Source organism: Candoia aspera, chromosome 9, assembly GCF_035149785.1.
Source record: "Candoia aspera isolate rCanAsp1 chromosome 9, rCanAsp1.hap2, whole genome shotgun sequence".
Taxonomy (NCBI): Eukaryota; Metazoa; Chordata; class Lepidosauria; order Squamata; family Boidae; genus Candoia; species Candoia aspera.
Window position 1 is genome coordinate 12632506 of NC_086161.1, and position 19206 is coordinate 12651711.

Consider the following 19206-nt stretch of genomic DNA (forward strand, 5'->3'; position numbering starts at 1 on the left):
CCTGTGGATAATCCTTAGCTTTATTTGTACATTGCATTACGATAAGATAAAATGTAGTGTCTTTTTGGATATTGCATGGATCTAGACAACTGTTATTTATTTAACAAACCTTGATTAAACACAATATGGTTTCACCTTTCATAGAAAGCCAGATGTGCATTTGCAGGTCATGCCGAATAGGTGACTGATTAGCAAAAAAAGGGAGGTTAGCTGCTACAGTTTCATGGCCTATGTTTGGCAGACAAGTCTTCTCTTTCATTGTTTCAAACCAATAAATAATTCTCCACTCCTGTGACAGACTGATGAAAAATCAGCAGCAAGAGAAGATGTGATAGAGAACCTTTCAATCTGCCCTGCTGAAAGACCAGCTCCATTAAGCTCTTCCTCTCCCCAGATGTATATACTGCCAGTTATTTAAGGGTCAATGGTTTAACTTGAAGAATTAGTGCTAAAATTTCTTTTTCTTCAGTGCCCATCACTTTGTTTTAGCTTGTAAACCCACAGGTAAGGACTACAGTACCTCTTCTCTATTAATAGTATAGAAGCCATTCTGAGAATCCTTCTAATAGAAGATTAAGATTAAAAGGCAATAAATAAATGTTATTACACTTCCTTCACCTGCTCTGAGAAGAACATGATCCAAAGCCCATTTTGATAAATAGGATTGATTTCTGTAAATTAGATATATTGAAGATTCTTCCATCTAGACCAAACCATTAGCTATGTCTTTGGAAGCTTCAACTGCTTTTTAAAAATCTTTTCATTTTAATACCAAGTAAAATCCAATTTTTTAAATTAAATACAAATTTATTTCACCGTTACTGCCTTCTACCTGTTATGGATTTCCTCACAACCTATTCCTTCCAGACCAGGTCCAATTTTCAAGCAAGAGGGCTTTCTTCCCAAGCATTGGCTATCCCAACAAAAAGAACAAATGGAGGAATGCAGTTATGTATATTAAAAATAATAAAAAAGAAGAATTTAGAATCCGTGTCAAGGAACATAAATAGAAATCAGAAGGCAGGTTGCTCAGTGGCACATGCAACTTTATTTTAAATACTGCCAGGCAAATGTATGCAGAATCAAGTCTATAAGTAGGGCAAGTGAGAAGGCGGGCACTCAAAATAAAAAGCAGATGAGCTCAGACATTGAGAATGAAGAGAACTACTTGTCAAAACAGATGGAAATGTCTGAGCACAGAAAAGGGGTGTAAAGAACAGCTCTGCACTACCCAGATGGTAATGAAATAGGCAATTCTTCCCTCTCATTGTTCAGAACTTGGAGACATGATGATCATTGGGTTTCTGTTCCCATGGGGAATTGTTTAGACAGTTAAGCCAAATTAATAGGGCTCAGCAACTGAAATATATTATCGCATTGCATTCTGTACCCCTCAGCATTACTTAACAGAAGTGCTCAAGGGTATGAAGTATTATATCATAGTCTAAGAACAGAAAAAGTAGAAAGAATCGTATTGATTCTATATTAAAGAGCTGTAATGCAGCTGCCAAAGTTGGCATACAGGGTTGCAACAGCAGATGAAGTGAAAAACGAAGCTGCCTTTTGAGATTGAAGCTAGCTGTCCGAAGCAGAACCAGAAAGAGGAAAAAAGTATTTAGTTTTCAAAAGCTATCAAGTCAGACCTTTGGATCCATCTAGCTGAGTACAGCTTATACTAAGCCGCAGCAGCTCTCCAGGGTTTGAAATACGTTTTGGGTTTTTGCATGCAAAGCCCACACTCTATGACAAAGTGCAGACTTTGCCATCCTGCCCACCAGAATATCACCTGATACAACACAAACATTTGTGATTATTTTGAAGGTGGAATATTCCACAAAAATAGATATTCATCACCCTTCTTAAAGTCATAAAAATGTTGGGGGGAAATTCATAAATATCTCATCTGCAGTAGAAAGGTAGAAATTCATCAAGCTTTACTCTAGCCAACTGCAACATACTGATATATTTGGTTACATCTCAAAAGATAAATGTTTATATCTCAAATACTGAAAAAGGCAAAACTTTTTTTGAGACAAGACATGAACTGAACCTGATGCCCATGTACCTCCAAGCTGAATGGCACTTACATGTAATCATGCATAATTTATTTTTCACTGAATATAGACTTGATCTCAACTAGAATTTGACGTGTACAGAAAGTATGAATGAGTAATTTTGTTTAACGCTACTAAAATCAGAAAAAGAAATTTAGAAGAGGCAAGATTTCGTCTTCCATTTATTAACTATTTCCTGTTTTTCATCACTGATACTTATTACCTTCAGGTAAACAGACAGAAATCACACTGCATCTCAGTTTTCATCAATCTGTGGCTAAAAAACACATTATTCATAACATCTTATCAGCCAAAATTTTAGACTAAATTTTGTCTAGAGGGAAGCTTAAGAGAGTTCAAAGATAACAATACTTTAATATGCATTTGAGGATGCATTCAGTGGACGCTGACACCACCCAGTGGAAGCATAGAAAAGTTACTATAATTCTGACATATATGCAATAAAGATCACTTTGTACATGGTTCTCAAAAAATCCTGGCCACGAGTGCTTTGGCAACAGGTACTCACACGCTAGCCCAGTGTTTCTCAACCGTGGCAATTTGAAGAAGTGTGGACTTCAACTCCCAGAATTCCCCATCCATTCCCCAGATCTCACCAAACTTAGTTCAACATCACAGTCACACAACACTTCTAAACATCTCTAGCATAGAGTGGTGCTTGGATGCTAAAGAATGGAATTTCAGGCTTTCAGCCAGCTGTGTTTTCCAACTTAATTAGTGAAATAGCTGTTTGAACTATCAGTGTTCTAAGTCATCTGCACAACAACACTTCAGAACAGCTTTATATATGTCCAATAAAATGCTACCAAACTTATACTTATTATATACTGGCCGGAAAGACATACTTCTACCTGTCAAATAGCAAGACATTTATAAAGTGACATCACAATGTAAACCAGACTACCCATTTGGACCTTGGATTTTTAAGTCAATCTGAAGTTCTATAGACATTACTCACTAATACCCATAAGTAGGGGAGAGTGAGGGTACATATCCAAAGAATCATTCCAGACATCAGAATGTCTCATTCATTACTTCAATTTGAGTCTGATAATAACGTAAGCTAGTACAGTGGTATTAACAGCACCACAAATTAAACACTGCCATTAAAGCCAATGTTCCCTTTATTGTTTATTAATACAGCATTATTATACATATTTTATTAGTTTTTAAAAATCATAATGACAGAGCCAGGTTACGATTAAGCATCAGATTACATAAAGATGTTGAACAACTGGATGTAAGTGATAATTCCTCAGCAAAGTAGTGCATTTGATTTTCTAAGCCTTTTGCTCTGAGTCAGCACTTGAGATTTGTGAATGATATTCCCATAAAATCTCAGCCACATGATAACGGGGTCTGTTGTACCAATAGCCACTGTAGATGATATCTACTTCTCTCTCAATAGTTCCCAAAAAGCCTGCAGGCTAGGGAAAGCAGTGACTGAAATTCAGCTGACATAGCATGTCTAAAGTGGTTGTGAGTCCAGTGAATTGTTGAATAATTACTTAGATACTAAATCACAACATGATTTACAGTTTTAGGATTCAATACTTACAAACACATTTGTTGACTTTCAGAGAGGCTAACTTTACTACGTGCATGATTAGAACAGCAACTTTAAACAGTTACCAGGCAGGTGTAATTGTCACATTTTGGGTTCTAAATGCTGTAACAGCCCACATTATTACTGACGTATCTATTTTATACTGCCTTTAAACGTGTACAAGAACTTTCCAGCTTCATTACTATGTATTTGTAAAAACAAAAGCCCAATGCTTTTGTGGTATCTCAGAAACTAGGAATGGATGTTAAGACAAGTAGAAGCCTTTGAAAATCAGACAGCAAAACAAAAATGATATGGACTACTGAAAAAAAACACAGAAATTTCAGTAAATATTTAGCTTTTGAGCTTAACCTATATGGAAGCACAGTGAAAGAGTTAGCTTTAAATGCCCGTTCCTTATCTATAACCAGTGCATAATAAGTTATATAGGTTGGGCTTAGGCAAGATCTCTCTCCAGGCCACTAGACTTGGGCACCCCAGGTCATTGTTATACTGATCTAAGAAGTTTGGCCAGTACATCACTGCACTTAAATCTAAGATAGTGGCAGCCTCTTATTTACATGTTGTGTAGAAGGGATTTATTTTTAAAGAAAAATATTTGTATTACTGTCAGGAACAGTAGTCAGGCCTATCCCTTTGCTGATACATTAGCTTTCAATTTGTTAGGAATTTTATTTGAAAAACAAAAATGTAATTATTCCACTTGGAGAAGGACACAGTCCACAAATCATTGATAAAGTATCAGTAATATACTTTGGTGAATCCAGTATCTAAAATAGATCAGACAGCAGATGATTAGAAAGCCTTCTGAAAGAAAGGTGTGGCAAGTCAGAATAGACTATTCTGGATTAGGTGGAAAGAGTCTGACTACTGTAGATATAAGGCAGATTTCCAAGTTCCTGACTGATGCAATCTGTTTTAGCCATTCAGAGACTACTACTGCATAGATTAAGCTCCAACCATTACTAGAGTTCCCGCAAAAGCCACCTGGTCAAAGCAAGCCAAACGCAGGAAGTACTGCACACTTTGACACACAACTAGAACAAGGGTGCATAATCAGTCCCTTGAAGCAGCAAGATTATCCCTTATTCACACCAATACATGTTTCCCTAAGAATCTCTCCCCTTTAGCAAAGGCAAACCTATCCTAAGTCTACTAGGTCACAATGGCTGCACTTTGTCACTAACTGTTTGACATGGTCAGAGCACCACTAGAGCCACTAACCTGGGGAATTCTGTTTGTTCAGTTTCTACAGGGGCAGCAACAGATACTGGCAGCTCGGCTGTTGTATTAGCGACTTGTGCTTCTACTGTTTCTTCTAGTGTCACAGGCTCTTCCAAATCTGCAGGCTTTCCACCTTCCAATCCAGAGTCATGGTCCACTGCTGAGGTGATCTCAACCTCCTCAACTGCAAAAGGCACCTTTGATCTCTCTCCTGCAGCCACCATGTCCTCCTCTCTTTTCTTCAACTTCTCCTCAATTTCTTGCTGTCTTTTCTCATCATCTTGACGGGCCAGATGTTCAAAGGTTTTGAATGCCTGAAAATAAAACAGCAATCAAGCAACAACCCAATTGTTAACCCACAGACCATCATTAGAGAATAGCAAACACCACATTTCAAGGAGATAACAGTATTGCTTTTTCATCAGCTCAGCCCCAAGAACAAGTATTTATCTACAGTACATACCTGATAGCCATAAGCAGTGAATCCACTGCATTTTATGGAGAGTGTAAAGAAAAGGCAAAGTCCCTTATGTATAAAGAAAATTAACTGACATTGTTCCTATTTGGATTTAAAGAAAAATGCAGATTAAGAGGTTAATGAAGGTCTGCTACTGTACTGCAGGTATGAAACTAAATAAAAACAGCTGCACTCCCCATGCGCCAAATTAGCCTACCTCTTTAACTGTATTTGTTTTAATCTGTTACCCAAATAAGGCATATAGCTGAAGAATCTCCTCCTACTTGTAACTACGTACAGCTATTTTATAAGCATACTTGGATCCAAGTATTTACTCTACTCATGCTGACAAAAGCCAGTTTTTATAAAGCAGCTGGCAAAAATAATTCAGTAACAATGATCAAGCAGTGAATTGTTCTATAAATAAATAGAAGGTATGAAAAAATCAGGCTGGAACACATATTAATCTGAAGGCTAGACTTTGTCTAAAAGAGCATCACTGTAGGCATATAAAAAGGAGGAATTTTTAAGGGGAGAGAGTTTAATCCATCAAAAGGCAATCCACAGTATCCAATGAAAGGGACTGCCTACTGTAGTATCTCCAGATTACATGCAAGGACCTTCTGTCCTTAAGTCATAACTGGCTCAGTTTGCCCTATACACTAAGCCTAAACTCCATTTTCATGTGGCACACTTTATGATCCCACAAAACTTACTAGCCAGGTCACACAACATTTATTTATTAGATTTACATGGCTGCCCATACTCTATATTTTATACCTTGTATTTTATCTCCTGTGTTTTTATTCTATTGAACTGCAAAGTGAATGTGCCATACAATAAATAAATAAATAAAATGCAAAGACAACTGGAATTTTGTGCAGCATAACAATCCTAGAAAATAGCTATAGTTACTAACAGTTAATATGATCTAAGAAGGTTCAGGGGAAAAGTGTGGACCTTTCTTTCTCACCCACTCCACCATCTTTAAAAATAAAGTTTTCTTTGCATGCAATGCTCATATGTTGAACATTATGTACAATACATATTTTTTAATTAGATATTTATTAAATTTTACAGAGCCACAAAAAATAGTACCCCCTCCAAATGGTATAAATACACTGAAAATTAAAAAGCAGGGTGCTAAAAATGGAAAGAAGTAGACATAGGACAGGAATATGTTTTCAGTGCCTGAATATCAAGATGGTATGTTCTGAAAGGTCCCCGAGTCCCCCAAATCATTTTCTGACTCCTTTTGCGATGTTTTCTTGGCAGACTATAGTGGGGTGGTTTGCCATTGCCTTCCCCAGTCATAATTACCTTTCCCCCAGCAAGCTGGGTACTCATTTTACCAACCTTGGAAAGATGGAAGGCTGAGTTGACCTGGGCCGGCTACCTGAGAATCCAGCTTCCACTGGGATTGACTCAGGTCATGGGGAGAGTTTTGGTTGCAATACTGCCACCTACCACTCTGTACCACATGAGGCTCTATGTGGTGTTGGCAAAGATTATTGAAAATACCATGGACTGCCAGAAGAACAAACAAATCAGTTTTAGAAGAAACACAACCAGAATGTTCCCTAGAGGCAAAGACAACTAGGCTTAGACTTTCATTCTTTGGGCACATCGTCAGGAAAGACCGATTGCTTGAAAAGGACATCATGTTTGGTAAAGTCGAGGGCCAGCGGAAAAGAGGAAGACCTTCCTCTTTTCAATGCAATGGATTGATAGTTACAGCAACAATGGATGCAAACATTGGAAGAGTCAGGCATATGGTGCACGACTGAACAGCATTTCGTTCTGTTATATAGAGGGTCGCCACGAGTCGTAAACAACTCGATGGCAACTAACAACAACATGTTCTGAAATGTTAACATCAGTGATGGGTAAAGGGTGGATGAGAATCAATACTGTAAACAGAAATATCTATCAGAGTTCACTCTTCATACACCAGGTAACCTGAACATTTTTTCAGGTATAACTGGATAAAGGTGTGCAAGACCAGCACACAAACAGAAATTAAAGAACTGAAGTCCAGATCATCAGGAAGGCAGCAAATGAAGGAATTTCACTTTAGACTTTAGTGCACTTGATCTGTGTTCATCTAAGATCAGAGAAAAAAATGGGTTCAAAGCTAAGAACCTCACTGGGTGCCCTCAATTCTTTTTTACACACAGAGACACATAGATTTGCTATATACATCTCAAGAAGCCATGGTCTGTCCTTCCTTAAGTCGTAACTGGCTCAGTTTGCCCTATACACTAAGCCTAAACTCCATTTTCACATAGCGCAGTTTATGAGCCCAGCAAAACTTACTAGCCAGGTCACACAACATTTATTTGTTACATATTTACATGGCTGCCCATCTCAAATACAACACTCTGGGCTGCTAACACTATTTTTTAAAAAAGGTAAAAACCTGCCCTGAATCTCGGTAAACAAAGCACCATGACTGTCTTCACATAAAGCGCCGCATCCAAACCAATCAATCATTTCATGGTTTAGCCGCCTGGTTCCCACAGCCTGCTGAACCAGAAGCTTCCGCACCCCCGTTCGCTCTTTGCCTGGCCTACTTTACGGGGCTGTTCTGGGGATCTGATCTGAGCGGCTGCCGAAAGAACTCTGGCTAAGCCACCCGGCGGGGGAGGACAATTCGGGCGTCCCTAAGGGAACCGGTCGGTGCTGGGGAGGAGGGAGACCCAGCGAGGCTTACCCGAACGGCCATGTTCTTCGCCACGCCGGGCGGGAAGCCCAGCCGGTCCGACGGCTGCAACAACAGCCGGTAGAAGTCGGTCTTGCGGTACAGGAAGCCGAAGAGGGTGTTCAGGAACTCCTGGACGTTGCCCACATGCTGCAAAATGCCCAGCAACGCCTGGTCGTACATGTCCGTCATGGCCCCGGCGCGCTCCATGAGGCCGGCGGGGACAAAGCGCGTCCGGGCGCGGAGGGCCCGCTCGCCTTTCCCCGGGAACGAGGCGACAGCCGCCCGGACGCCCCAACAAACCCGCCCGCCCGCTTGCCTGGGCAACGATTTTCTGGAACCCAAGACTGTTCCGCTGTCACGGCAACCCTAACCCTAAGGGCAACACGGTCACGTGACCGACCCACCCTTTCCGGTCCTTTCCCCAAAAGTTTCCCCCAGCAGCTTCCGGTTGAGCGAGCGCTGCGGTTCCCCCTAAAAAGTTTTCCTTTAGCGCCTCTCTGCGTGTTGGGCTGGAAGTGTTTTCAGGAGCGCTGCGCGTTAGAGCTAAACTCTGGGGGGGCTGCTCGAGGGGGTCCCTCCCCCTCCCCACGCGAATGTTGTTAAATAGTCGTTCCGGGGCGGGGGGGTTAGTTGCAAGAACTTGGAAAGTAGAGGAATGGGAGAGCAAAGCGTGATTCGAAAGGTGGCTGGGCAGCGATAGGGATCCGAGCGGGAAAAGGGGGTCGAGGTGCGTTGCGCGGGCCCGCCGCCTCTTCCGAAGTTGCGTCTTCTTCCGAGAGGGCGCAACCCCAGGAAAAGGTACTCGGCATCCCCATGGCTGCGCTTTTGCTGAGCGACGGAAGCGTGGAAGTGGGTGCAGAGCCGGACGGGAAGTTGTGCGCCTGTGCACAACAGCCTTGCTGGGTTAGACCAGTATTTCTCAACCTTGGCGACTGGTAAGGTGGGTGGACTTCCAGAATTTCCCGGCCAGCATGCTGGCAGGGGACTTTTGGGAGCTGAGCTCCACACATCTTAAAGCATACTGGTGGGGGAATTCTGGGAGTTGAAGTCCACTCATCATAAAGCATGCTGGTGGGGGAGTTCCCGCAGCTGAGCTCCACACATTAGTAAAGGTAAAGGTAAAGGTTTCCCTTGACGTAAAGTCCAGTCGTGTCCGACTCTAGGGGGCGGTGCTCATCTCCGTTTCAAAGCCTTGGAGCCGGCGTTGTCCATAGGACACTTCCGGGTCATGTGGCCAGCATGACTCACGGAACGCCGTTACCTTCCCACCGAAGCGGTACCAATTAATCTACTCACATTTGCATGTTTTCGAACTGCTTGGTGTGCAGGAGCTGGGACGAGCAACGGGAGCTCACCCCGCCGCGCGGTTTCGAACCGCCGACCTTCCGATCGACAGCTCAGCGGTTTAACCCGCAGTGCCACCGCGTCCCTTTCCACACATTACATAGGGTAAAATATACATGCTATTATAACCACTGTCAAAAAGGTGAGAAGCCTTTTCTTTATAATCTTCTTTCTATTTTCTTTCTTATTCACTATTATTCCATATTTCTTTCTTTTCTAATATTTGTATTGTGTTTATCTTGTTGAAATTTACTTCAATAAAAATTACATTTTTTAAAAAAATGTATCCACTTTCCTCAGATGTCAAGATTAAAGATAGACATTTTGGGCGTCAGTGAACTGAAATGGACTGGAATGGGCCACTTCACATCAAATGACCACCAGATCTACTACTGTGGACAAGAGGACCACAGAAGAAATGGAGTAGCCTTCATAATTAATAGTAAAGTGGCTAAAGCAGTGCTTGGATACAACCCAAAAAACGACAGAATGATCTCAATTCGAATTCAGGGCAAGCCATCTAACATCACAGTGATCCAAATATACGCCCCAACCACAAATGCTGAAGAAGCTGAAGTAGAGCAGTTCTATGAGGATCTGCAGCACCTACTGGACAACATGCCTAAAAGAGATGTTATTTTCATCACAGGAGACTGGAATGCTAAGGTGGGCAGTCAAATGACACCTCGAATTACAGGTAAGTATGGCCTGGGAGAACAAAATGAAGCAGGACATAGGCTGATAGAATTTTGCCAAGACAACTCACTCTGCATAACAAACACTCTCTTCCAACAACCTAAGAGACGGCTTTATACATGGACTTCACCAGATGGACAACACCGAAATCAGATTGACTACATCCTTTGCAGCCAAAGGTGGTGGACATCTGCACAGTCGGTAAAAACAAGGCCTGGAGCTGACTGTAGTTCAGATCACGAACTTCTTCTTGCACAATTTAGGATCAGACTAAAGAGATTAGGGAAGACCCACAGATCAGCTAGATATGAGCTCACTAATATTCCTAAGGAATATGCAGTGGAGGTGAAGAATAGATTTAAGGGACTGGACTTAGTAGATAGAGTCCCGGAAGAACTCTGGACAGAAGTTGGCAGCATTGTTCAGGAGGCGGCAACAAAATACATCCCAAAGAAAGAGAAAACCAAGAAGGCAAAATGGCTGTCTGCTGAGACACTAGAAGTAGCCCAAGAAAGAAGGAAAGCAAAAGGCAACAGTGACAGGGGGAGATATGCCCAATTAAATGCAAAATTCCAGAGGTTAGCCAGAAGAGATAAGGAATTATTTTTAAACAAGCAATGCGCGGAAGTGGAAGAAGACAATAGAATAGGAAGGACAAGAGACCTCTTCCAGAAAATTAGAAACATTGGAGGTAAATTCCAGGCCAAAATGGGTATGATCAAAAACAAAGATGGCAAGGACCTAACGGAAGAAGAAGAGATCAAGAAAAGGTGGCAAGAATATACAGAAGATCTGTATAGGAAGGATAACAATATCGGGGATAGCTTTGACGGTGTGGTCAGTGAGCTAGAGCCAGACATCCTGAAGAGTGAGGTTGAGTGGGCCTTAAGAAGCATTGCTAATAACAAGGCAGCAGGAGACGACGGCATCCCAGCTGAACTGTTCAAAATCTTGCAAGATGATGCTGTCAAGGTAATGCATGCTATATGCCAGCAAATTTGGAAAACACAAGAATGGCCATCAGATTGGAAAAAATCAACTTATATCCCCATACCAAAAAAGGGAAACACTAAAGACTGTTCAAACTATCGAACAGTGGCACTCATTTCACATGCCAGTAAGGTAATGCTCAAGATCCTGCAAGGTAGACTTCAGCAGTTCATGGAGCGAGAATTGCCAGATGTACAAGCTGGGTTTAGAAAAGGCAGAGGAACTAGGGACCAAATTGCCAATATCCGCTGGATAATGGAAAAAGCCAGGGAGTTTCAGAAAAACATCTATTTCTGTTTTATTGACTATTCTAAAGCCTTTGACTGTGTGGACCATAACAAATTGTGGCAAGTTCTTAGTGGTATGGGGATACCAAGTCATCTTGTATGCCTCCTGAAGAATCTGTATAACGACCAAGTAGCAACAGTAAGAACAGACCACGGAACAACGGACTGGTTTAAGATTGGGAAAGGAGTACGGCAGGGCTGTATACTCTCATCCTACCTATTCAACTTGTATGCAGAACACATCATGCGACAAGCTGGCCTTGAGGAATCCAAGGCTGGAGTTAAAATCTCTGGAAGAAACATTAACAATCTCAGATATGCAGATGATACCACTTTGATGGCTGAAAGCGAAGAGGAACTGAGCAGCCTTATGATGAAGGTGAAAGAAGAAAGTGCAAAAGCTGGTTTGCAGCTAAACCTCAAAAAAACCAAGATTATGGCAACCAGCTTGATTGATAACTGGCAAATAGAGGGAGGAAATGTAGAAGCAGTGAAAGACTTTGTATTCCTAGGTGCGAAGATTACTGCAGATGCTGACTGCAGTCAGGAAATCAGAAGATGCTTAATCCTTAGGAGAAGAGCAATGACAAATCTCGATAAAATAGTTAAGAGCAGAGACATCACACTGACAACAAAGGTCCACATAGTTAAAGCAATGGTGTTCCCCGTAGTAACATATGGCTGCGAGAGCTGGACCATAAGGAAGGCTGAGAGAAGGAAGATTGATGCTTTTGAACTGTGGTGTTGGAGGAAAATTCTGAGAGTGCCTTGGACTGCAAGAAGATCAAACCAGTCCATCCTCCAGGAAATAAAGCCAGACTGCTCACTTGAGGGAATGGTATTAAAGGCAAAACTGAAATACTTTGGCCACATAATGAGAAGACAGGACACCCTGGAGAAGATGCTGATGCTAGGGAGAGTGGAAGGCAAAAGGAAGAGGGGCCGACCAAGGGCAAGGTGGATGGATGATATTCTAGAGGTGACGGACTCGTCCCTGGGGGAGCTGGGGGTGTTGACGACCGACAGGAAGCTCTGGCGTGGGCTGGTCCATGAAGTCACGAAGAGTTGGAAGCAACTAAACGAATAAACAACAACAACAACCCACTTTCCTCAAAGTTAGACACACATCCTATCACAGAATTTCATAGATTGTCATTTCAGTGATGTTGGCAAATCACTGAATGAAATTAATGCAATGTTATAAAGAGGGGAGCAAAAAAACTACCCATTTTTTTCCCATCCTGTAATTTTTAAGCCTCTACCACAGTGTTCGTCAACCCCAGCTACTTTAAGATGGGTGGACTTCAACTCTTCACAATTCCCTAGCCAGCAGGGGAATTGAAGTCCACCCATCTTAAAATAGCTGAGGTTGATACTGTATCTGGAATGGAGGAAAGGCATCTGTACACATAAAAGTAACATTTTCTTAGATTGTATTTATCATATAGTTTGATCCTTTACTTCCTAATATAATATACTTAGGATTTCATTCCCCACCACACACACACACACAATAAAGATACCCATATTAATTATAAGAAAATTCCAGGATCTATTTTAGGACACCTTTATTAATCATGTTCAAGTCACCAAATAGTGTGTAAGTTTTCAAGTTCTTTAGATCTCTTAATTAAACAGAATGATAACCAAAGCATCAAAAACAAAAGTGAAGCCACTGAAGTCTGCATTTCATTCCTCTTAAAATACAACATGGTAACACACTGCAGATATTCTCATTAGGTTTTTCCAAGAGGTATTATAATTCAATGATACAGTTTTGCAACCAAAATTCTCCCAAGTAGGACTGAAATGTAGAAAAATTTCTCTTCCATTTTCCAACCTGATCTCTTCAGAAAACTCAACCGCATCAATTTCACAACCCCTTAATCAGTTTCACAGTGTAGACAGAAACCTTCTTCTGCAACCTTAAATAGCCTTTCTTCAGGTAACAAGTAAAACCACCCAGAGTCGGTGATGGGCGGTGACAATATTTGAAAAATAAATAAATAAAATGGATATGATCACCGCTTTAAAACACATATTCAGCAAGACATGGAAGAAGTGAGTGCCTGAAAGTCCAGTCAGAAAAGCCCTTAGGGGAAAATCACTTTTGGAGGAAGAATACATTAGAAAGATGTATTGGGATATTGTGCATTCCATGAGTGGGGCAGTCAACGTACTGATGGGATACAATTACTGGAGTCCATTATCTCAAAGTGCCCCTCCACCTTTCAAACTCATGGTTCATTTCTCTTTCTCTCCACAATGCGAACCCTCATCACAACATCAACCTTCTTCATTATGTGTTCACGTATGAACACAATATGAAAAGCAACATTTTTTTCCCCAGGAAGAATACTGTTAGGTTACATTCAAATAAGCAACAATCATAGAGGGCGATCTGAAGCTCCTTTGCAATCCCCATGCCCACTGACAGCCCTAGTGTAGCTGGTTGTCTCATTCATGGAACTTAAAGGCATTTCTATCCCAAAGTGATGATGGCTGCACGGAGATACAGAATGGCTCACTTGCGGGCTATACATTGTAGCTGTGATTTCTGCAGTAGAAAAAGGAAGATGTTCCTGTATTGTTGTCCACCTGGTGAGACACTTGCAGTACCTGTGAAAAAGGAGAAACCATATGATAGCGACTTGCCACATTTATTTTGATGGTTTTCCAATATATATAAATCAAGTTCCAGAAAGACTAGTCAATCTGCAGCCGTCTAGATCAGTGTTTCTCAACCTTGGCAACTTTAAGATGTGGGGACTTCAACTCCCAGAATTCTCCATGCCGGCTAGGGAATTCTGGGAGTTGAAGTCCACACATCTTAAAGTTGCCAAGGTTGAGAAACACTGCTCTAGATGTCGCCGAATTACCTTTTCCAGCAACTTCATCCAAAATGATTCATGGAAAGGGAGGCACAGAGCCATAATGCTTCCATATTTGGAAGATCATTGATCTCCTTTCCAGTCTAGCCAAAAAGGTTAGGATGTAAACTAATACAAAAGGACAACAATTGGCTTAAAAACAAGTGAAAAAGAGCTAAAACTATAAATACCACAGAGGTAAAAACAACCACATAATGGATAAAGTGTAAAGAAATAAGGCCAGAGAATTAAAAACAAAAAAAACTCAAAACACTCTATGCCTGGTACCCCAAAAATGGACTATGCCTGATTAGCACTTGGATGAGAGACCACCACAAAAATCTCAGCGCTGGTATGCCAGGCTGGGAAGTTGAAAAGCACCCCAAAAACAGGCAATGACAAACCAATTCCATATCAAGAAATTACCTTGGACATATCCATGAAATCTCCAGGAATTTAAGCTGATTTGAAGAAGACTTCACTGTTTCAAACTTTCAGGATATCGTATTCCATCACAGAAAAGGGGGTGCATTCTATTGAAAAGACTTCCTTCTGATTAGCCATCCACAATTGTCTGGGAATAATGGTAATCACAATTCAGCACAATCTGGGGGATACTAGTTGAAGGAGACCTCTCTCAAGGGGAGCAAAACTTCCCCAGCTTGATTGTCCTTTGTCCCATTGCGGGAGTAGCCAGAATCAAGCTTCCAGCCCAAATGCCAGCATTGATCACCGCTGTGCAGCGCAAGGTCCGCTTCTGGCCAAGGGTAGATGAGTACACCACTGCCACATACCTGGGGAAGAGACATGTGGCCATTCAGAAAAGTTCATCTCCTATAGAAAACATGGCTAAATGAAAACATACATATTCTACTATTCCCAAAGTTCTTTACATTTTTTTCCCCATTTTTCTCATGCTTCTTCATGAGATGATGAACTTCACTGAGCAAAATACTACTACTATATCATCTAAACCAGTATTTCTTGAAGTGTGGTCCGAGGACCCCTGGGGATCCCCCAAGACCCTCTCAGGGGTCCGTGAAATCAAAATTATTTGCCAGATATGGAAGATGTTTTCAAAAATTTACATCATTCATTATTATTTTTATTGGTTAAAAAAAAAGGTTTTTTTCCATGAAAAATATTTTATTTATGTTAATATCTTATGAGTTTAATATTGTTATTTTTACATGACTCAATACATAAACATCCTATGAATGGGCCAATTTTTATTTTTCATTCTGTAAATGTTGATCAATATAACCCATACAAACAAAAGCTCTTTTGGGGGTCCTCCACAAGTTTTAAAAGTGGGAAGGGGTCCTGAGAGCAAAAAGTTTAAGAAACACTGATCTTTCTCATCCTTGGCAACTTTCTCAACCTTGGCAACTTGAAGAGGGTGGACTTCATTTCATGCTGCCTGGGGAATTCTGGGAGATGAAGTCCACCCATCTTCCAAGTTGCCAGGGTTGAGAAACACTGCTGTAGATTCTGCTTGCATAATTGCACTAGATGGTGTTCTCTTTACATCCCACCTTTCCTCCAACCACCCAAAGGGGCGACCACAGCACTCTTTCTTCCAGCTTTTCCCCACAACAGCCTCCCACGGAATACACTGGGCTGTCAGAGAAGGAGGGACCCAAAGTCCCAGAGGGAGCTTCCATGGTAGAGGAAGACCAGAACCTGGGTCTCCCCAGTCCTAGTCCAACACGTAACCACAACTCAGCAACCAAACATTCTTTCTCCCCAGGAATCCCAGCCCATTAAAAAGGCCTTGTTGGATTCACCTCCATTGAACTGGAACCTGAAATGCATCAACCCCTCCCTAGCCTGAATTACCCCACGCCTGAAGTCTGAAATCCGCAACTGATGCCTTGGAATAACATTGGTTAGACTGAAAAAGGGCTACCAGATTCCTTCCTTCTGATTTCTGCATCTACCTGTGGTTAAGAAATCACACAAACACACACCCCACCACCAACACCTACTAAAGACAACTTGGTGGGGCACGTGATTCCAAGCCGCCCACCCCACTCTTGGCAGAGGCGCTAGCGCCGGGTAAGAGACGGACGCTAAGCAAAGCGGCCCAGAAAAAAGTCCCTTCTCCCCCGCGCCGACCTCTTACTCCCCTCCATCAAAGCGGCTTCACTCCGCTTTCCTTTCCGAAGAAGCGCGCCAGGGATTGCTGGCGGCGCGGAGGAAGAAGCGCGCCCACTCCCGCGACGAATTATATCCCGCAATAGCCGAGTCCGGCCGCCGAGAGAGACCACCCTCCCCTTCCCGGCCCCGTCGCAGAAGATTTACCGCGGGCTTTTCGCCGCGCTGTCGCAGCACCTGCTGCTGCTGCAGACACATGTGTGCGCGGCTGACCGTGGGAACGCGCAGCCCTCTTCCGGTTCCCCTGCTTGGCCTGTGCGCACGATCTTTCTCGCGCGCGGAGCTTCGCTGCCGCCCGATGTTTGACTCCCACGGTCTTTCTTTCCAGGAGAGGTGAGAATAACCTTCTGTGTCTGGCTTTGTTTTGCGTTAATCATCATCATCATCATCCAACCCCCAAGAACTGCTCAATACAGGTCGCTCTTTCCACCCCCTTGGCTTCCTTTTAAAAAGAGTCGCAGGCTATTCATCTTTGTCTGACAGTCAGCCTTCTAACAGGTGGGGTGAACAGGGGGAAGTGGGGGGAGGTGGCCGCCTCTCTGCCCACCCACGCCTCGCCCTGCGCCTTCATCCCTACGCATCCCGCAGCCCGGACTGTGCAATTCTGTGAGGCCACGAGAGAACAGCAACGAGAATTCTTTTTGCAGCCCTTTAAAGGTGGTCTGGAGTTCTGCAGGCCAGATGTGGGACCCTGCGGGGGGGGGGGGGGAGGAAGGACAGGTCAGCCCAGTCTCCCCTGCCCTCCATACAGCTCCTTCTCTTTGATCATCAACTCTTCTTACAACCGCAAGGAGGGCCAGCTGCATCACCATCAGGGTACGATCAGACATTATGCCAAACTGTGGCTTGATTAACCAAAGCTAAATGATCCACAGGACTTGGTTTACCCAACCCAGCTGAGTCAACAACAACCACTTGACAGACACAACAGGGAGAGATTCACATAGCACCCAAAGGTCAGGCCAAGCACACCCAAGGATGGTTTGATGCAAAGGATGAACCCACCTCAGTCCCAGCCAGCCTTTCTCAACTTAAGGTTCTCCAGGTGATTGACTTGGTCTGTTTGGAATTTCCAGCCAGCTTTGCTCCTGGCAGATAAAGTATAATTCATATGAGGGCATCAGGCTGAGAACCTCCATTCCATTGAAGAGAATTCACTGCCTTTAGGTCAAGCCAGACCACCTCATATAATCCATAATGCAGCTCTCCAGAGTTTCCCAACTGAATTTGGAAATGTCAAGATTTAGCAATCCAGTTATAGACTGGGCTACAGACTTCACTTCCCAGCTTTCCCCTCACCTGGCTCCCATCGAGTTGACGTCTACCAGTCAATGACTACGATCTGTCCCATACTGCAACAGTCCACTTACGGAGATTGTGGGTTCTCCATTTTGAAAGGTTCTTGAGAAGAGGCTACTGGACAGACACCCCTCATGGATACAGTAGTTGAATTGTAGAGGTTTGAACCTTGTGGTCCTGCCCAATTTTACAGTTCCAAGACTGTTTCACTGGCATGGCATAGCCAACTTGTTGGGTTCCTGGCTTGCTTTTGGCATTTCAAGAGCAACTGGCTGGTATGCAAAGGTCTGCCACAGGAGGTAGAGTTATACCCATTTATCAGAGGGCAATGGGGCAAGGCTGTTTCCATGTGCCTGCCTACCTAGCTTCTCAGGAATCCCCTTGGCCATCTTTCCCAGAGAAGGCAAGCACTGGGCTGCAGTCACTTCCTTATTTTTTTAGTTGTGGGGTGTAGAGGCATTCTTGGGAATCAACATGATGCTGTAGACTTGTGCTTTGCTTTTCATCGTGCCAACTTACCTATTTTTCTTTTAGAAAAAAATTGTAATGAACGTTAAAGACAGTTGCGGTCAGATATGACAGGAAACCTGGAGGACAGCAAGTCATTTGCTGCTTGCAGGCACCATGTCCCTAATCCTGCAGTGATCAAATGCATTTAATGAAAGAAGTGGCTGAAAGCCTATAGACAGCCATCACATTCCCCAGAATCTATTGCTTATGTGACATACTTACCCACAATCAGCTTAACATGGTATCAGCCCTTTGAGGTAGGCCAAGTCAGGAGACAGCCACCACAAGGATTACAGGGATGCTACTTCATTGTTTTAGGGTATGATAACAGAATCTTGAAAACCCACTGGAGTTTCCCTCTTATATCTACAGAATCAAGGTGAGGTTATTTTGAGTTTTTTCCCCAAAACTGAATTGTTGCTTCTCCTCCCCTAATGGCTCCTGCATTCCTTCATCAAGATTATTGCCCTATCCCTCCACACTTGGTTCAGGGAATTATTCCAGCTTTCTGAGTTCACCCATTAAGTCGAGGTTAATAGAATGCTATCGTTATACTCACAAAATATACTAAGCCTCCAACTGCCATAAACCATATTATGGGTTGACATGGTGGCTTGGTTCACCCAACAGACTTCACCTCCAGTAGCAACCCTCCATTTTTAGCCTAAACTAAACAGTGTACAAACCCAGATACTAATCCATGAACTAACCACCAAGCCCAGCTTCTATTGTACCCTCGGTGAACATGGGACTGGCAAGTTGCTGACTGAGTGCGTTGTGGCACACAGCCAATCCCAGGAAGGCTTCTTTAATCAAAGTCCACCTTCCCAGACTCAGTAGCCCCAAGATGTGCTATACTATAATTCCCACCATTTTCAGCCAGCACAGCCATTCCTCTCCAAGGAAGTGAGCTCTAGAAACATAAAGTAAGCTGCCCAGAGTCACTTGCTGAGACGGGCAGCTATAGAAATTAAACAAACAAACAAACAGCAGCATTCTTCCTTAGCCCTTGACTTTGCTTGACAA

At 42.8% G+C, this 19206-nt stretch overlaps 1 protein-coding gene across 1 annotated transcript in view; it reads right to left on the reverse strand.

Moving 5' to 3' along the window:
• Window positions 1-8416, reverse strand: part of NUDCD3 (NudC domain containing 3) — a 45523-nt gene extending 37107 nt beyond the window's left edge. Inside the window, exons 1-2 of the mRNA XM_063311546.1 lie at window positions 8037-8416; window positions 4867-5180 (exon numbers count right to left, since the gene is read on the reverse strand). Coding sequence (XP_063167616.1) covers window positions 4867-5180; window positions 8037-8234 — 512 coding nt within the window. The 5' untranslated portion in view covers window positions 8235-8416. The remainder of the gene's footprint in view (window positions 1-4866; window positions 5181-8036) is intronic.
• Between the last annotated feature and the right edge of the window lie 10790 nt (window positions 8417-19206).